Consider the following 20722-nt stretch of genomic DNA (forward strand, 5'->3'; position numbering starts at 1 on the left):
CTCCTTGTTAATTCTCTGACACTCTGCATGGGGATGACCCCCTGCGTGGAGGTCCATGTTTGGACTCCAAATACTCCACAATAACTTTCCCCCATGCAGAAGTCCTCCTGATTTTTTTTTTGAAGTAAAGGGTGGACTTTATTGTTTATTTACAGGATGCTGCAAGATAAGAAATTCCACATAGAAATAAGAAACCCATTCAGAGGACAAGCTTCCTACAGTATGTACAGTTGGATCTGTTCAAGTATAGTTTCAGTGTAAAAAGTGCTACAATAATTAACCACATTTAAAAAGAGTTCTTAGTAGAGAAACAGTAAGACAGAATACCAAATATAGTACACAACAAATATATACCTCAGCTACATGATCTAAAAGTTAAAGCTTCCAGGAGTCCCATCCTGAACTTGGAAGGTATAGCCTTCAAAGGTAGTTTCTGGCACAGCATTTTGACTTCCTCTTCCTCTACCGAGAAATTCTTCTCAATTAAGCTTAACAAAGCCTTATACACAGACTCATTTTCATGGTTTTGTAGAGCTCCAATTTTGTCTAAGCCTCCACATTCTTCAATCATTATACTAAGTTTCTCAGTTTCACCTAGTTTCTCAGCAGCCTGAAAGATGTTCGGAACGGCATCCAGGATAACCAGAATAACCTTGGTATCTTTTGAAGTTAAGAGGTTCATCAATGGTTTTATTATGCCACAATGAATGAGGTATACAGCCTGTTCAAATGTTCCACCACTGGTATAGTTGTTCATGGCCCATACAGCTTCCTCTTGTGTCTTAAAATCTGCCTTAGAGAGAACGTTGTGAGGAATGGGACTAATCCATGATTCACAACTTGCTGTGTCTCGTCCTGAAGGTCAGCTGTGACGTTTGACATTGTTCATGTAGCTTCCTTCTGAAAGTTAGTTTTGGGGTTGATGAGCAGGTTGGGAAAGACAGCAAGTGCTCCTGCGTCGATCACAACCTGAGTCTCTTCATCTGTACCAGTGACAATATTCCCTATGGGTCTTAGTGCAGGAGTCACAGTTGGCAATTCGGAAGCTCCTAGAAGCTTCACAAGTTGGGGCAGAACTCCTGTTTTCAAGGACATGTCAATTTGTTTATTTGGACCATCAGTAAGGTAGGAAATAGCCCAACAGCTATCTGCTAATACTTCTGGATCATCATGATGCATGAGTCAAACTAAGGTAGGAAGAATTTGCTCAATAGCATCTAACGGGGGTGCAGGATTCTTGTAGCGGCAGAGGATTGAAAGTGTCCAGGTAAGATGATATAAGTAACCACATACTAAAGATGACATATCGAGAACTGCAAGAATAGCCAAGAGTGGGTCAACTGCACCATACTTAATAACCAAGTCTCGGAAAACTAAACCATCACCTGCAATGTTTCCTAGAGTCCATACAGCTTGTTCACTGATGTGAGCATGGTGAGATGCTAACAGAGAAATGAATGCTGGGATGGCACCTCCATCTACCACAGCCTTGGTTTATTCTGATGTCCCAGAAGCAATGTTAGTAAGTGCCCAAGCGGATTCAAACTGAATGGGACTACAATCAGTTCTGCCCAAGAAGGAAACAAATTTTGGAATCAAACCAGCCCAGATTATGTTGCCTATGGGGGGCTGTTTTTCTCTAGAAAGTAGTTTCATGGCAGCTTGAGTAGCTTGGAGCTGACTTTCCACATTGTTGCTATTTGTGCCTTTGACAATGTCACCAACAGACCAATTTACAGTGCCCTGGTTTTTGCGGTTTTTCTCCAGCGGAGATGCAGCAACATCAGGAAATGAGCTTGCATTTCTCCTCTTCAGCATCTGGTCATTCTTCTTAGTTTTCCTCAGCTTCGCATTGACTTCTATTCTGCAACACCTCATTTCTGTACTGTCTTTTCACTTGTTCTTGAATCTGTGAAGTCGGGCAACTGCTATGTTAGCATTCTCGTTGGTAGACATGGTTATGAGACAAAGGGAGGAAAGCTGCAAAGCAGGCCCAGGATTCTACAGGAAGCGACGCAGGGATCAGCGGCTGTGGGGCAGCTGCGCTCAAAGCGTCCACTTCGACTCAGCTCAAAGAAGTGTTGTCCTCCTGATCTTAATTAGGGTCAGAAACGTCACCTCCTTCCCACCACCAGGCAATCTGCTCACTGGCTTATTTCTCTATTCCTCATGCTGGGCCACCTTCCAAGGTGGACACTTTCCTCACCCTTCTCAGTCTCCAATGCTCCATGCCAGGCTGTCCTTCCCTGCACCATGGGGACACTCTCCTCGCCCTGCTTGGCTTTCGGCGCATTGCTTGGACTACTTTACTGTAGCTCTGCGCCACCATAGCACCCAGTGCTTGGCCCACCTAATGGCTTTTGACCTGAATTGCTCAGTAAGAGAATAGAAGGCAAGAGAAAGAGGAGATGGAATTTGACACCTAGAACACAGTATCAGGGAAATGGGAGTACAAAACGAGGTAAATCCAAAAGGTATACTTGTGCATAGGAAGGGAACAGTGACTCTCATGGTTTCTCTGGAGCATCAAGTATATGAAGGGACTAGACTTGTTCAGGGTGAGGATACAAAGCTAAGTTGTAATGCTATTGTGGAGGGCCTTCCATTGTTAGGAAACCATATTCCATTACAGTAACTAGGTAGGTGATTAATATGATTGGTTTTATACTTCAGGGGACTAATTATATTGAAATATGGAGAAGGTATAGGAAGAATAGAATACTATTAGAGTAATTCCTTCGAGAATTGAGAAACTGACCTGCACCAGAGCTAAGATAGAAGGCATGAGAGAAGCAATGCAGTTTCATGACTTTATCATTCTAGGATGCCAATCCAAGCCTGAGCTGCTTTGTGAAGGTCTGACATTGCACATGAGATAGGACTATCATCAAACTAGCTGCCAGGTGTCTTGGCTTTTTTTGGATATTCTGGATGCTGTGGTTTTAGGTGCTGTAGTTGCATCACCTAGATTCCTCCTTCAGGGCTGAAACACTAATTTCCCCACAGCCAGGATTTTGCTGTTGACAGCTCACAACTGAGTCGCTCCTCATAACTGCTCCAAGCCAAAAGAAGCCGCCATTGCTTAAGGTTATGCTTTTCCCCTGTAGAGTGGAAGCCCACATTTAGTGAATGATCTATGAGGGGTAACAGACGCTGGCTCCCTTGTCTCACTCAATTCAGGACAACTATGAAAGGCTATCACAGCTCCAGAGTTACCTTTGGTGGTTGCCTGAAGCCTCCTTTGGAATTCCATCATGGTTCAAGTTTCTCTCTGACAATTCCTGCTTCCCTCATCCCTTCGTTGAGGTTTTGCTGCATGCCTCAATATCCCTCCTGCATGCAAATCTCCGAATCTCAAGTCTGTTTCTGAGAAACTCAATTTGAGACACATTTGATCCCAAATGCAGATATTAGTAATCATTCTCTAACATTAGTTAGCACCCCCTATTGTCATACATAGAGATATTAATTCAGAGGCAATTGCACCTTCCAAAGACATTTTATTCACTCTCAGGAACTAGTTCAGACATTGACGAAATCTAGTTCTTTAATGACTATGCCTGATGAAAGTTGAAATAAGCTTTATCACTTATAGGTAGTGAAGATTTATTTTCTTCCTCTGAATCACTGTAGATATCATATAATGAATCATTTCCCATGTGACATGAATATGAATCATTTTTAGTATGGTACTCAACTTCCGGGAGAGTCACGTCTGTAGTCGTGTATGCCATAAAAGATATCTACTTGCAAATAATATAGATTATATAATTTTTTACACATAAAGAATACTTTTATTGTTGTTGCTTATTTGCCTTTCTGTTAGTTTATTTGCTGGGGTATGGGGTGATGGAAATAAATTCGTGACAGGAGATTGAAAATGCAAACTGCTTGAGAATAGAAAGTCTAACATTTGTGCTTAAAACATTACCTGATACATAGTAGGTATCAGTAAACATTCGTTAAGTATAATAAAAGACCAGTAAATAAGTAATTAAATATAATTTAACATGTAGTCCATCGGAGCTCTGCAGGTAGGAGAAAAAGGACAATGAGAGGGGGTCTAGTGAAGACTTTAAATCATCAGGTGTCAATCTCAAGCTATTCTAACTGCATTAAAATGAATTTAAAATGTTTTGGGGTTCACTAGCATTTTTATTAATAAGGTGATACATTCTAACGCTGAGTTAGAAGTTTGATTTAATACAAAGAATAATTTTCAAAGAGTAGGGGCATTCATGGATTGTAAAGCCAAATAATTCAGTGGAAATACAAACAATTTGATAAAAGAGACATTTTTTAGATTTATTTACCTACATAATGCAGTATAGAGTCTCTTTTTCTCTCTTTGTCTTAAAAAATCTGCATTATCCCTCCCATTCTTGATGTCAGATTGAAAGTTAAACAGGGTCCCAGCATGACTGTCATGGTACAAAAGTCAGTTTGAAACCTTACCTGGCTATTCTCCAGCTGATACAATTCCCGGAGTGCTCTCACTGATGAAGGAGAAGGGAAAGTACTGCTGTTGCTACCACTTCTTTTTCATGGCTTGGAGAGATTTTCATGTCTGCTTTTGCTTTCATCTTCCCTCATTATTGCTTAGGAAAAGAATGACCGACAGTTTTGCTTGCCAGGAACTATCCCAGGGACTGCCCTAGTTTTAGCATGGAAAGTCCCATGTCCATGAGACTGAAGACACCCCTCAGTCTGTGAAAAATTAGGACAGTTTGTTGCCCCAGTAATTAATGATCTTCTGATTAATTTTTATTAAGTGAAAGTGATTTGATTAGTTATTGGTCTGTGCCAGATGAGGCCATTTTTTGCTTTGCTGCAGATCTTACATGAGCAAGTCAGTGAGATGCAAAATGCTCCAGGACTGGGATGAATTCTTTACCCAAGCAAACAGATAAACAAAAGAGTGGTACTATTTTTTTGGTATGTCAATATTCTCTGCCAGCCTTGTACTCAAGAAAGAAGAACTGAGTAGGAGTACTCTCAGAAGGCCTGGAAATTTTGAGGAAGAATGAATTTTAAATTGAGGTATTTTGCTTTAGTTTGAACCTAGGACAAGATGGATTCTTAGACCAGTTTGGGAAGTGCCAGAAGATGAGCAGGTAATTAGTCAAGAAGCTAGGGATAAAGGAAACCAACAAATGTGAGTTTAAAATACTTCCTTAGGAGGATAGAGTACATGGTTAGTATCATGTCTCATATTTCTTTGCCTTTTGTCTCCTTCTAACATGAAACCCATTGTCACTTTTTGGGGGGGATACATTTTTTCCCCAGATTTTATTCAATAACATGCTGATGTGGCATATAATATCTTAAGATTAAAGTTGGAACTGAATGGTGTGAACCCGGGAGGCAGAGCTTGCAGTGAGCCGAGATTGCACCACTGCACTCTAGCCTGGGCGACAGAGCGAGACTGTCTCAAAAAAAAAAAAAAAAAAAAAAAAAAGATTAAAGTTGGAAATGGAAATCAATTTCAACCAGCAATGAATAAAAAACCTTGAAACTTGAACAAGCTGTTGATACAAATTTCCTGAAAATGTCAGCCTGTTTCAGTTCTGTTATGGGAAGTCAAGGAGATTTATGTATTCAGATTGGACAGAAATATGAAATGAGAAGTGGCAACACATACCTGGAGACAGGAGGGCTGCAGAAGTAATCAGAATTTTAGAACCTCAAGAAAAGATGACGCCAAGGAGGACAGAATTAAGGTGCTTTAAGGACTTTCTTAATTAGTCTCAGGACTAATTAAGGACTTTCTTCTAGTGCTTATTTGAAAATTATGAAAGGTGTATGTTTCCTTCTTACAAAAGTAAAAGTTACCTTCCATCTAGTTAGCCCCTTGCCCCTCAGTATCTTCCTCACTCCCTCAGGTAAAAAGTGGCAGATTGATGCAGTTGATAGTGGTGGAATTTCCATCCCCAAGTGACCAGTTGGCAAAGAGTGAGAAGGGATGTTAGCCACCCTCCATTCAATCTTTGACATTTGTTATGAGCATATTTTCAAAATGGAGGTCTGCCTGTATATATTGAAGTTTTCATCCATTCATAACTCTCAGGTTAGTTGCTATAGTGATGATGGTCTAAGGTACCATTTTATTTTGCCTTTGTTAAAATAGAGATGATAAGACTGACAGAATGTACTCTGTGTTCATAAGACACCAAATGATAAACAAGACCTAAGACCATGCCAGGCAAAGGTTAAGTCACACACTCCTATACTTAAAAAAATAAACTATATTCTAACTGCCAAAAGGGTTTTCTTTTTCTCTAGCATCTAAACAAACACCGGCCTCAAGATAAGCAATATTGAAACAATTGCATCTTACTGACTGCAAGACACTAATTAATTAATCCTCCACCCCTACCCCTGTTCCACAAGCCATAACTACAGCTTTGACTGGACAAGAGACTGATTTTAATAACTTTCTCCTGATAAGAGACCACTGACCATAGACTGGTTCTGGCTGGTTTACAGAGGCTGAGTGCCTTCATGTCTTCTGTTTCACCTTTTGACATATAGGGCCTAATTATAATACATTTAATTGTTAAGTCTCCACCTCAAAGTGAACATGAGACATATGCAACTTGCATGTTTGCTTACTATTCATGTTTGCTTACTAAACATGCATGTTGCATATGTCCCATGTTCACTTTGATGTGGAAACTTAACCCACCTGCTTCAGAAATATGCATAGTTCATGTACCCCTTGCTTCAGAAATATTCATAGTTCCTCCTATAACCTGTTGAATATGTATACTTGGCCAACTCATTCAGCATAAATTCCTGTTCCACCCTTTCCTCCCTCAAAGTGCCTGCTTTTTGTCTCTGCCAGAGGCTACACTTCCCAGCCTGTCACGATGTCCAGCCTGCAGCTGTAACTCTTTATAAGAAATGAAGTTCTCCTTTCCAAATTTATGAACCTCAGGATTGTTTGTCAACATGTTGCTACTGCAATAGTCTCCTAACTGCTCTCCCTATTGTCACTGTTGCTAACTCCAAATTCATTGTCTCATTGCAGCCAGAATGATCTTTGAAAAACATAGATCATATCAATTCATCTGCCACTCCACTCCTGGGCTTAAACCCCTCTAATAACCTCCCATCACACTCAATATTAAATATCTGAATTCCTTATCTCAGTAAACAAAGCATCACATAATCTGGCCCTTGCCTATTTCTCTTACATCATCTTACCTGCAAAGCTCCAGCCACACAGATTTTTTTTTCTTTTTTGAATATGCTAAGCTAATGTCTATGGACCTTTGCAGTAACTTCAAATGTTTCCCCCTAGAGCTCTTGGAATGACTGGGTCTTTTTTGTTAGTCACCGAGTCTGTCATTCCTTATCATCACAATATTTTAAATTTCTACAAGCCACCTTTCCAATATGGACATTTTTTTTCCTTGCTTATGTATTTATTTCTTATTGTCTGTTTTCACTCTTCAGCCAGACTGTCAGCTTCATGAAAGCAAGGGCCTGTTATCTTGTTCTGTGCACTAACCTCCACTTCCGGAACAGTGCCCAGCAAATAATAGGCACTCAATGAATCTTTGTTAAAGTAACTAATTTTTATCTTCAAAGGGCTGACATATCTGGTTGTATATCAAATATAATAAATGAAAAGTTAAATACATATGGCAACAAACAGAAGAGATGTGTATGTAAGTACTACATAAAGCATTGATTTTGTTAAAAATGAAAAGGTAGTAGGTTCTAAAAGCCAGTTTTGACTAAGGCAGGGCGGAAGTCACGGAGGTGGGGGGAAGAGAGAGGAGGGAGGGAGAGCAGAACTAGTAGACAGAGGATTTGTGCACAAACCTGAGTGCTTGCACAAGTTTTGCAAAGGAGACCTAGCTTGCCCAAAGCTGAAATTCTCCAAAACTGGAGCTTGCAGGGAAACGACAGTGGGCTGAAATATTTTGAGGTACAACTTTCCACTCCCAGAGAGGCCTGCTATCCCCTCCCACTCCCCACTCTGGCCTTTCCTTGGCTTGGCTTTTTTTTAGAGAAAAAAAAAAAAAAAACTAAGCAGGTTTCTTTAGAAAAAAAAGAGGAAGTTCATAAAGAGCGCTTGTGGTAGTGGAGGGTGGGGTGGAGTGAGGAGTGAGGAGGCCGTCACCTCCCATGGAATCCTTAGTCTTGGGTTTGTAAACCACTCATAGGGGCTGTTTTAGCACAGCTGCTAAAATAGGCCAGGCCTGCAGGATATACGGGTATGTTTAGTTTCTAGAGAACTTTTGTTTTTCTAAACTCCTTCTTCCCTTTCCCAAATCTGGCAAGCGTTAGTCATCTTCAACTCGGCAGGAACCCACAAGTGTGCGTGTGTGGCTCGGAGGCTTCAGCTGGGGCCCCGCCCTCGTACCCGAGCGCACACTGACACACGCAGCCTAGACCTGGCCCGAGCGCGCTACTGGCCTCGGCGTGGCTTCTCTCCAGCCGGCAGTCCCAGGGCCAGCTAGCCTCCTCCCCTAAAGGGGAAGGCCTGTCAGCGCAGTCCCAGAGTCCAGCACCGGGAGGAAAGTTTCGGAGTGCGGAGGGAGTTGGGGCCGCCGGAGGAGCAGGGTCTCCACTCCTAGTTTGTTCTGCCGTCACCGCGTCCCAGGGACCCCTTGTCTCGAAGCGCACGGCAGCGGGGGGACTTCAGCCCTCCGGGCGGGGTGGGCTCCAGGTCCGGGTCCGAGGCGGGCGCTGGAGGCTCGGCCCCAGGCGGGAGAGGAACTCCTCTCGCGAGCTGTCGCCGTGGGCCCGCATTGTCTGCAGGAACTCTCCGGAATCGGGAGGGGGAGGACTGGATCGCGCTTCCACTGGGATTCGTCAAGAGTTCCGGCGGCAGCTGCGGCGGTGGCGGAGACTCCCTTTGTCCTCTCAGGACCTCCCTCTCTCCCTCCCTCTATCAGCTGGTGGGTCCCGCTGCCGCAGGCGCCGGCGCCTCGGCTGCTCGCCGCCCCCTACCCCAGAGTGCGTGCCGGGTGACTCCCGCCACCTTTGCGACCCCCCCGAGCTCAGGGGACTGCGAGCGGGAGGGAGTCGCAGGCCCCTGGCCGCAGGATGGTGGCGGAGCGGTCCCCGGCCCGCAGCCTCGGGAGCTGGCTGTTTCCCGGGCTGTGGCTGTTGGTGCTCAGCGGTCTCGGGGGGCTGCTGCGCGCCCAGGAGCAGCCCTCCTGCAGAAGAGCCTTTGATCTCTACTTCGTCCTGGACAAGTGAGTGTGCGAGGGAGGTCCAGGGTCTCCTGGTGAGGGCGGCACTGGATCAGCTGGGGCTGAGGCTGAGATGCGTGTGCGCACCCCGGGGAGTGGTGTTGGAAACCCGCGGAGGGGTGCCCCGTTGCTGTCTTCTTCCAAAGGGCAAGCGCGTTCGGATCTGTGTGGGCGGAGATCAGCGGGGTGGGGGGTAGTGATTGGAGCCCCGGGCTACTTGGCTCTTTGGGGAGTTGGGGTATTCACTGTTTGCCAGTCTTTGGGCCTGTTGGGAAATGGGAGTGTGGCCTCTTGCGGGCCACACTCCATTGGCCACTGAGTCCTTACCCACCTCCTCGACCCTGCTCGTACGCAGGCTAAAGTTTGCCTGGTTTTATCCTAATCATAGCGCTTTCACTGGAGCCAGGAAAAGCCTAGGGTTAACATGCCCAATGTGGTTTGCATTTCCTGCGAAGAAAGGCTTTTGTGTTTACTCTGAAGAGCTGGGTTCCACTCTAAACAATTAGCAGGCAGGTATTTACCCACCCCAGAAAATGGGCTGACTTCTTTTTTTTTTTTTTTTTTTTGACGGAGTCTTGCTCTGGGGCTGACTTCCTTATAACTCTGGGTACCACCGAAGTTTCAGCTACAGATACCCTTACACCCTCTTGGCCAGGTGTCCCCATGTTCGTGGCATTGAAGAAGGAACCATTTCAAAATGCTTACTTTTCAGTTCCGTGTTTTGTTTCTCTGATCAGTTCAATTTCATCTTTCAGGTCTGGGAGTGTGGCAAATAACTGGATTGAAATTTATAATTTCGTCCAGCAACTTGCGGAGAGATTTGTGAGGTATCTTTCTTACTTTACTTTTCTAGGCAGTGGAGAAGTAGAGCAAAGTGTAGAATTTCCCTTTTCTGAAACCTTTTATAGGAAAAACTTTTCCTGAAATGTTGCTTTTAAGTGCCTCAAGGTCGTTGTCGCACACATGCTGTTATTAGGACAGCCCTTCAGTCCTTGAGGGCTTATTTCATCTGGATCCCAGAAACTTGGCTCAGACTCTGGGGAAGCATCTTCAAATACTATTCCAAATGTCTTTTTCTTTCCGAATTTTCATCTGTTTTGAATTTCAGTTATGCTTTCTCGTAATTTATCACATTAAAAAATAAATTTTATGCGAATAGTATCCATAATATATTTTTCTTTCCACACATTTCTTAGCATTATAGAGGTCCTCATTAAAACAAACAAAAAGTGTTGGAAAACTTCAAATGAACATGTGTTAATAACCCACTACCAGAAAAGGCACTTGTGTGTGTGTTTAAAGCAACGACTTGTGTTTACACAATGTGTGGGTGTGTGGTTGGTTTAAAATTTAACTGTTCTATATATGCAATAAGCATCACCAGGAAAGACTGGTTTCCTCTCCTATAAAAAGCATTACTGGTATGAAATCCAGCTTACTCTTTTATTTAGAGGTAACTAGGAATTAGTGGCATCTCCTATTTAAAAATAACCTCAGGACACTAGGCTTTTGAGGCTTTTTTTTCCCTTCTTTTTTTTTTTTTTTTAAAGAAAAAATGCAATGAACAAACACAAGTTTATCAAGATAATGGAAAGGACATGAATAGGAACTGTATCATTAAATATTGCTTCTTTCAGTCTTGTTAGCCCAAATGTTTTCTGTAAAACAGGCTTGGATGATCAAAACATTTTGAAAGTCATGTTGCAAGTAACTTCAAACAATCTGTAGAGGCCTAGGCAATCCTTGCTTTCAGTTATTGGCAGCAGTAAAGTTATCCCTATAAAAATGTATGCCTGTCCATGTTCAATCATCAGTCCCTTGCTTAAGAAGCCAAGTTTAACACTCATTTCTGGACAGGGTCTGAGGTAAAACTGTCTAGGAAAGAAAAACAAACAAGATCCTATGTCCTTAAATGTCAAAGGCAGAACAAACAGTTGTTTATAAATTTTCTAATTTAATCCTTCATGTGAAAAGGGTGTCATGTAGATTTTGATCAAAAGCAGTGAATCACATCACTACAACATTTTAAAGAAGCAAGCTCTTATCTTAACTCATTGATCTGGTTTTTAAGTTGGAATTCTATAATAGATAGTTGTCTGGCTCAAGCCTAGTTACTCAATTACTAACGATACATTGTAGGAAGTGAATAAGGGGTGACTAATGAAGAGACTGACTTTTAAAATATGTAGAAGCCTTTGAGAGGATTCTGATTTTCAGTTTATAGATTCTAGTTTCATATCTTCAGGTTTGAATCTTAGTAATCGTTGCGGAGAGTGTCCGAGAAGCAAGAACCATTCTGTGAGAGACATGCCTCAAACTTGAAAGATATAGCTGACTGGGGCACTTGTTGCCAATGGAAAATAGGATGTTTGAGGCTTAGAAAATAAAAAATGCCCAAGCAGAAAGTGATTTATCGTTTCTTTCACATTCTCCATGACTCTTTAAGTAGTCTTACTTCAGGACGACTTTTATATAGACTCATATCATAGTTGTGGTCATTAAGTCAAACTGGGTACTCTCTAGCCGTAAGTGTTGATAACCATAATCACTCTAAAGGGCCTGGCCACCTTTAAAGGAAATGTTGTAGAACACCAAGGGAAGAGGAATTTTCTACGAAAGAATTTTACATCAGCTTAGAATTTATCTTTCCAGTTAGTCTCTTTCTAAATGCAAGTCCTTATGGGTCATGGAGGAGTATGTGAGTGCTGGGAAGCATTCACTAAATCCAAAATGACTTATACAACAATGTTAAGCAGAGTTCGTCTATTTACTTAGGGAATGTCATTTAAAAGAAGCCTGGACCATTCAGTGAGACCAATTTTAAATGAAACTCCCTAACTATACATCTGTATCGTATCAATATTTCTTTTTAAAAATGTTTTAACTGCTTCTTTTCTTGTTTTGCAGCCCTGAAATGAGATTATCTTTCATTGTGTTTTCTTCTCAAGCAACTATTATTTTGCCATTAACTGGAGACAGGTTAGTGCATTATCGTTTCACTGCAGGCTTTTAGTAGAGATGAATTTCAAAGGCATGATTGATATTTCCAAGTGGTGATTCAGGCCTCTCAGTGGAATCAAGCAGATGCACAGACAATTCAGTTCTCTAATAGAAGGGAAAGGAGGTCTGAGTAATATAAAAGAGCAGTTAATCTGAAAATCAATATCATTTATAGTGGCTGTGGAATGTGCAGTGAAATCTAGATCCCTGTCTTAGTTGTATATTCACTACTTCCTACCTTCCCCAGCCTCTCTGTTACTATAAGTAGTTCTACATTTTTCTTGTTTAGATATAATATGTTAATCAACCAGGAATTTGAAGAACATTGAGGGGGAGAAAGTTATGGATCCTTTTGGATAATATCCTAGATTCAGCAGACATCCTGGATTTCTGGTCTTTCTCTGAGGTCCACTGATGCTGAATATATTCACCTTTATAAAGGAACTTAGTATATATCAATATGTATATCAATATATCTATTTCTATCTACCTATCTACCTAATCTCCTTAGTGCTTTTTAAAAGGTGTCTTTTTCCAAACCAATGTCACAGTATTTCATATGACCATTTCTATGTCATTCAAACAGTGTCAGTGACAAGTTAGAAATAGTCATTCACATATTTTATGTTATTTTTATTTTTTGAGACAGAGTCTCTCTCTTACCCAGGCTGGAGTGCAGTGGTGCTATCTGCACAGTGAGTGGTGCTCACTGCAGCCCCCACCTCCCGGGTTCAAGCAATTCTCATGCTTCAGCCTCCCGAGTAGCTGGGATTATAGGCACATGCCACCACACCCGGCCAATTTTTGTATTTTTTTAGTAGAGACGAGGGGTTTCACCATATTGGCCAGGTTGATCTTGAACTCCCGACCTCAAGAGATCTGCCTGCCTTAACCTCCCAAAGTGCTGGGATTATAGGTGTGAGCCACCATGCCCCACCTCACTGACATATTTTCAAGAATGGGATCCATAGTGGGAGGGAGCTTTTATTCTTCATTTTTATGTCTACTTTATTTAACAGAGTATGTAAGCTAGTTTTTGGTCAATAAATTCTTGCTGAATGAATGAATGAGTGGTTTCCTGTTATTTTGAATTAAAATTTTTCCGAACTGTAGTTTTAGCAAGGGAAGCTGGTGTACTTTGTTTTGCATGATATGTGAATTTCTGAAAAGTTAACTGTAAAGACAGTTTTTTGTAAATTAAGTTTTCCCTTGAAAAGGTCAAGAAATCATAATATGTAAAGGAACTGGGGGAAAGAACTTGTTTATAATTCACTGAATTGATTTAGAAAATTATCCATATAAGATTTTAATCTTAGTGCTTTTAGTTTTCCTTTTCCCAGAAAGGAAAATCTCTCTGCAGATGCTGAGTGCAGCCTAGGATCTTGTCTTCCCCTTGATACTTCTCCTTTCTTTCTTTTTTTTAAATTTAATTTTATTTTAATTTTAAGTTCTGGGATACATATGCAGGGCATGCAGGTTTGTTACATAGGTAAACGTGTGCCGTGGTGGTTTGCTGCATCTATCAACCCATCACATGCATTAGCTATTTATCCTGATGCTCTTTCTCCCCTGCACCCCTCACAGGCCCCAGTATGTGTTGTTCCCCTCCCTGTGTTCATGTGTTCTCATTGTTCAGCTTCCACTTACAATAACATGCAGTGTTTGGTTTTCTGTTCCTGTGTTAGTTTGCTGAGGATAATGGCCCTCCTTACTTTCTTGTGTGGATGTGAATCTCATCAGGAGCCAGAGCCATGGTAGTCCACAACCCATGTACGGCGGCTTTCTATGCCCAGTGATTTAACAGTTCTCGCCTTTATGAAAATAAATTTTCTCCATTGCCCAGCTTAATTTCCAAAAAAACAGCTTTGTATCTAGCCAATCCAAAAAAAAAAAAAAAACAACCATTTTAACATTTATGGCATTCCTATATATAGAAAAACACTTAGCATCATGCCAGGCTTGTAGAAACTCTCAGTCATTGATGGCTGCAAACATTGTGCCAGGTTCTTTGCTAGACACTTTGCATATGGTTCCTCAGCACTTAGAAGATGAAGTGTAGGTCACTGGGTGACCAGATTGGTATTGCTTAGACATACATGGAAGGGGGGTTTAAATCTTTAACCCGCGTTAGTGATTCTTCTTTCATCATTGGTTGAATCTAATAGGGGAGACACTGAAATAGGTTACAGAAGAGGCCTTTCTTCTTTTTTTGAGATGGAGTCTCGCTCTGTCACCCAGGCTGGAGTGCAGTGGCGTGATCTTGGCTCACCGCAAGCTCCATCTCCCAGGTTCACGCCATTCTCCTGCCTCAGCCTCCCGAGTAGCTGGGACTGCAGGCACCCGCCACCACGTCTGGCTAATTTTTTGTATTTTTTAGTAGAGACGGGGTTTCACTGTGTTAGCCAGGATGGTCTCGATCTCCTGACCTCATGATCCGCCCGCCTCAGCCTCCCAAAGTGCTGGGATTACAGGCGTGAGCTGCCGCACCTGGCCAGAAGAGGCCTTTCTTTCAAGAGGCAGCATAATGTTGCAGCTAAGAGTCCCTAGACCAAATCTACCTGCGTGTAAATCCTGGCTTTCCAATTTACTAGCCAAATGTTCAAGGACAAGTTGCTTAACCTCTTTATGCTTCTTCTTTTTTCATCTATATAATGACGGCAATGATGATGATGATGATGATAGTAATACTTAACCCTACCCCATAGAATTATTACATGAATGAAAGTTGATGAATGTGAAGTATTTAGAACAGAGTCTGGTATATAAGTTCTCAAGAGATAAAGGCTTTATCACTATTATTATCATCTGGAGATAGGCAGTATACAGTATTTTAATGATCAGAGAAGGATCATGCTTACATAAAGAAACTATTGCCCTTCTTAAAAGGATTTATAATATTCCAAGAGGAATTTTAATAACACTACTTGCAACTTGTTTTATACATAGTTGATTCCTCTGTCTCTTCCTAAATATAAACACTTTAAGTTTTAATAAATTTCACTATTTGTGGCATTTTTAATTAGTTTAGGGTGGCAGAAAATAACACTGAGAATGCCTAGGCTAGAGTTCCAGTTTTGCCACTGACTGATTTGGAAACTTGGGGCAAATTGTATACCAGTGTATCAGTTTTTATGTCCATAAAGTGCAGGACATAAAATCTTCCATATTTTCTTAGAGTTATTGTGAAGATCAAAATAAGATAATGCATATAAAGTTACTTTGTATAGCATAGAACAACCTCCAATAAAGGACATTATTTTCTTCTTCTATATTGCTATTTTACTAATTTTATTTAATTCAATCAGTAACTTCTCAAGTTTCTATGGTCCTCTATATTTGGATATAGGGTCACTTTTCCTCCATTACACACTTTTAAGTGTGAAGAAACAATTTGCATGTTATATGCAGATCAGTAAACAAATGATTCCACAACTATTGTGAATCTTTGTTTCAAAGCCTAGAAATTGGAATTCTGCATATAAGCTATTAAAATCTTGATGTTATATATTACAATCACAAATAGATCAGAAGGTGTGGGGAAAGCAAAGGTTAAGCAAAGAAAAGCAAAGGTTAAGCACTGCAGGTTTCACAGTTTTGTTTCTAGCACTCATAATTCTTCACAATCTTGGTAAATAAGTAGCTCTTTCATGTTTCTCAGAGTGTTGCTAAAGATTCTTAGTAGAGATGAGGCAAGATTAGAAGGTAGTAAATACTTACCGTAGGGCTGTGTCTTCTGTTATGCTTTCAGCATGGCATCCAGTACTATGTAAATGCATGAATAAAGTAATAAACATGCCAAGAAATGATGTTATGCATTTTATATACTCGTAACTTAAAAACCTTATTCTTTTAAATACTTTAATTTGAAACACTGCCTTCTTTTCTCTTGCTCTCATGATTTTTACCCTCCATATGTCTGTTAGTCCACTCATCCACCTACCCACCCACCTACCTAAAGACTTGCTTATCTTATATTCAATGCATTGAGTACTGTGGAACCTGGGGTAACACAAAGATAAGTAATCTAGTGTGTGTGTGAGTAGAGGTATACACATGCACATAAATAGCCCAGGGATGTATTATAGGGTTAGGTAAGAGAAAAATGCCAAGTGTTGATTCAGTATGAAAATACCCAGCCTTTCAATAGTAGAGAATTTGGAATCAAGACTAATTAAAAAGTATTTTTAGTTATTATTTTGCATAATTGGGGATAGTGAATTAAGCTCAGTTCTGTTAAATATTATGCTAATACTGTAACAGAGATTTAGTTGAAAACATTTATCGAACAATTATTATGCACCAGGCAGTGTGCAAAATACTTTCCATGCATTGCTTCACTTTATCCTCATATGAACTTCTGTACTAGATACTGTTATTACCTCGACTTTACAAATGAAGAAATCAAAACTGACAATGATAAAGCGGCTTGTCCAGGCACACACAGTTAACAAGTTGCATGCAGTATATTGGCTATAATAATCTTTTACAGTTAAAGCAGATATTCCACTCTCATGCTTAAAACAATTGAAAGCCAGTGTTTCCCAAAGGCCCAAACGCCCCATCCTAGTGCCCCAGCCTGTCCTCTCCTGCAACATCGTGTGGCACAGTCTAGCTCAAGTGGTCTTCTTTCCATTCCCTGAACAGACCGAGCTTGTTTCCACATTAGGACCTTTGCTCTTTCTTTGCTGCAGATCTGCCCCTAGCTGGCTCGTTCTCATCGTTTAGGTTTCATCTCACATGCCACCTTTTCTGAGAAGCCTTGCCTGGCCACCAGCTCTAAAGGAACCCCATCTCTCCTCCCCAGTAATCTCTTGCAATACTGTATTTGGTTATCACATTTTCAAGTTGTTCTGTTGGTTAATTTATTTTTATCTTGATGACTCTCATGTAAACATGAAAGCAGGAGTCCTCATTTGTCTTGTTCCGCCACGTATCCCAACACCTAGAACAAAGCCTGATGCTCAGTAGATGCTCAATAAATATTTGTTGAATGAGTGATTGAGCTGATATGACTTCAGAACCTTAGTTATTAGCTGCCATCATAGATTGTCTTTTTTGTGATTATACCACATAATAAATAATCTTATATTTGCTATTTTTCTTATTCCTACTCTTACAAATGTGTTATAAATATTTACAATTCCCTTTCATTACACTTGCCCCCAAGCTGAAAATGTCTTATAATTGTTTGACCTGAGCACAATAATCAATTACTTGGGGAAAAAAATCTTCTGCAGGCAAACTTGTAGGAAATTATAGAAAAGTCACTTAATTAATTTTGGACAATATACACATTTCTATTATTTGAAATTTTTTTTTTCTAATTTCTTAAAAGCTGAATTAAAAATTTACTTGTGGAGAAATTGTTCTTTATATACAGTAAGTACTTATTAATTGGTACATTCATTTTAGAGGAAGCTTGGTAGTATCTATAAAAGTCTAGAAGGTTCCTTTCAGTAAGTCTACTTTTTGGGACTGTGTCCTACTGAAATACTAGCATTAGCATAGAAAGGTAGGTCTAAATACAAAATTGGATACTGCAACATTGTACATAATGATGAAAAACTGTATTCAATCTAAATGCTTATCAATTGATACTATAATTAAATTACAACATATACATAGGATGGAATACTATGCAGTTATTAAGAAATAGGAAAATCTGTACATATTTACAAGAAAATATATAAGAGATATACTAAGTGTAAAAGCAAGTAGCAGACACTCTTAGTATGATTTTATTTTTATAGAATTAAAAGAAAACAAAATCCCTAACTGTTTATATGGTGAGGGGGGAGTATGTGATTGAAAATGCAAGAAAAGAAGTCGAGAGAGCATACAACAAATTGTTAACAATGACACTGTCTTAGGCATAATATTGAAGGTGGGATAAACCTTCACAATTTTAATTTATATATATGTGATTTGATTTTATTTCAACGAGAATGTATTATTTATAAAAAAAAGAATGCTGAAATTAATGTTACTATCTTGGAATCAAAATGGAATTCAGAGGTTGGAAACAAGAAGCATTCAGGAATAGAGCATATTCAACCATTACTATGGAGAGTCCTGAGGGTTTTTGTTAATGAAAAGACCAGGATTGGACCTTGGGTGGAGTAGGCATAGGAGCTACATACTAGCTGTGTGACTTCTGACAAATTACTTAACCTCTTGCTGCCCAATTCCTGGGCCAGTTAATAAGAGTGAGTTATTCCTACCATACAGCAATCTTGAGATAAGTAAATGTGTATAATGCATGAGAAGGACTAACTAAGGTTCTGACACATAAAAAGAACACAATGGGTATTTATAACTTTATCAATTCATTTTTATTTCTTTGCTTTATCACCTACCAGCAACTACCTTTTAATTTTTTCTCATTTATAGTTTTTCATTTTTTTTTTTCATTTTTCTTTTCTTGTTGTTGCTTTGATGATTGGATAGGAAGGAGGCCAAGGCTAACATGGGGTTTGGCAGTTATCAGTGGACACCATCCTTATTTTCATCATGATGTACCAGGATTCGAGCAGATGTTTAAAGAAATCAAAGGACTATGCTCAAAGTGACACAGCTAAGCAGCTATAGCCAGGGTTCACACCCAGCCCTGATGCTGTGCATGAGCTCTTCACTACCACACTGTATTCACACTCTCTGGGTTCCCCTTCTCCAGTTTTCAATCAGTCAGAATTAGTCACAACTCAAAAACATCGTCATTCCCTAAATGTATTCTATTCTTAAAAACCAGTGAGGGGGTGAAAAGATGAGACAATAGTTGGGTTAGGTAAAAAAAGTTCCATTAGGGAAGTATTTACTCCTGTTTTGAAAAGTCTGTTTTGGCCACACATTGTGCTAAACCTGAGAGGTCCAGGCAGGGCAGCAACTCAGATTCTAGTGATGGACATGTTAGCGGTCACTTTCACTGAAGTCCCACATCTGCTTTATGAGCATGTTCTCGAAAATTAAGTACATTGTTACTCGTGCCTGGGAGACAGACCTGGCACATGGAAGTGGTAAAATGCAGGGGTCGATTTTTCATGATTTAGTAAGGCAGTGAGTGGGAAAATGGAGTAAAAATATGCAAAACGCAGCAGGCCTGAACTTCAGGTGTGAATTGAGTACCACACTTTGGTAGGTGCAGGCCAAATTGGAGAACATTTTTGACAAAATTCAGATTGTACAGGGTATTTTGTGAGCAGATATTTCTGGATCTATGACTGCTACCTTGGATTTGCTGGTCTGGACCCTAGACCACAGAAACCTTGGCCTATGTTGGCATTAGAATGACATGTTAAACAATAAGCATATTTTTACATAAACTATAGTAAGATACAGCTAAAATCGGTTAGTTCCCAAGATTATAGAATGTATTAGCAATGTGTGTCTTTAGAAAAAATCTTTCACTCATTTGAAACCTTTAAGCAACTTTTAAATTGAGGATCTTGGTGAGAACAAATTACTTGTTAGAGGTTCATCCATTAAGCAGTATGTAGGGCAGTAGTATATAGTAACACAGTTAAATAGAGCAGGTATATGTGAATGAACATATTTCTCTTCATACAGTTTATTTTTTCTACTTTTCTCACTCAGGTTAATTTTGTGGTTTATTAATGGAAGGAGACAATAAAAGTATCAAAGTTTACTGAGCAGTTACTATATATTAAATATTTTACTAAATTCTTCATATGCAATAGTTCAGGTAAAGTACAATTCTAAGTGAATTCTAAGTGAATTATAAATCATTATAATTTTATATAGTCATAAATAACATCTTGAGAACATTTTCGTTTCATATTCTACTCAATCTATTAAATTTTACCCTAAAAGAAACATTTCAGGATGCTATGTAATTGGCTAATTATCATAAAATCCTTATGTATTGCTACATTTTGTTTTGGAATTACTGTTTATTTCAAGCACATTAAGTCTCTGGCTAATAATCTATTGAGAGTAAAGAAAATAATTTACTTATGATATAAATACCTATAGTATTCCTGCAATTATATAAATTGGCATTTGACAACATGAGTGTGTGAGGCTTTTTGTTTTAGTGGTAGATTATTTCTTTGGTGGCTTCCAGTGAAGCATAGAATACACACACACACACACAGACGCACACACACACTTTTTACTTTTTAAAATCTGGGGCTAGGCCTACGATTTATTTACTTCAATCAGTAGAATGCAGCCGACATGAACATGGAACTGCCAGTTTCAGTTCTAGGCCTAAGATTTATTAAGGCATGGTAGTTTCCTCTATCGTTTTCTTGGAAACCATCTGCCATATGAAAACTTTGACTACTCTGAGACCACCATGCTAGGAAGAAGCCCAACCTAGCCATGTGGAGGAGAATCGAGACTCTGGTTAACAGTCCTAGCTGAACTCCTAGGTAATAGCCAGTATCAGCGCTGGCACCGACTTGCTAACCCTGTGAAGGCATTCCGCTTCTAGCCATTCCAGTGGCTCAACTGGCAGCATGTGAAGCATGAGAACTGCTCATTCGATGCACAGT

At 40.0% G+C, this 20722-nt stretch overlaps 1 protein-coding gene and 1 pseudogene across 6 annotated transcripts in view; one reads left to right on the forward strand and one right to left on the reverse strand.

Moving 5' to 3' along the window:
- Positions 1–367: 367 nt before the first annotated feature.
- LOC129491707 (importin subunit alpha-1-like) lies at positions 368–1956 on the reverse strand (annotated as a pseudogene).
- Positions 1957–7827: 5871 nt separating this feature from the next.
- Positions 7828–20722, forward strand: part of ANTXR2 (ANTXR cell adhesion molecule 2) — a 153419-nt gene continuing 140524 nt past the window's right edge. For 3 of the 6 annotated variants that reach the window (XM_055297211.2, XM_063610337.1, XM_055297210.2), the window contains exons 1-3: positions 8153–9212; positions 9965–10036; positions 12117–12188. In XM_055297211.2, coding sequence (XP_055153186.1) covers positions 9061–9212; positions 9965–10036; positions 12117–12188 — 296 coding nt within the window. In that variant the 5' untranslated portion in view covers positions 8153–9060. Of the gene's footprint in view, positions 7937–8152; positions 9213–9964; positions 10037–12116; positions 12189–20722 lie in introns of those variants that run through there. The other 3 variants (XM_055297212.2, XM_063610339.1, XM_063610338.1) reach the window with 2 other exon arrangements.

The sequence above is a fragment of the Symphalangus syndactylus genome, chromosome 10 (assembly GCF_028878055.3).
Source record: "Symphalangus syndactylus isolate Jambi chromosome 10, NHGRI_mSymSyn1-v2.1_pri, whole genome shotgun sequence".
Taxonomy (NCBI): Eukaryota; Metazoa; Chordata; class Mammalia; order Primates; family Hylobatidae; genus Symphalangus; species Symphalangus syndactylus.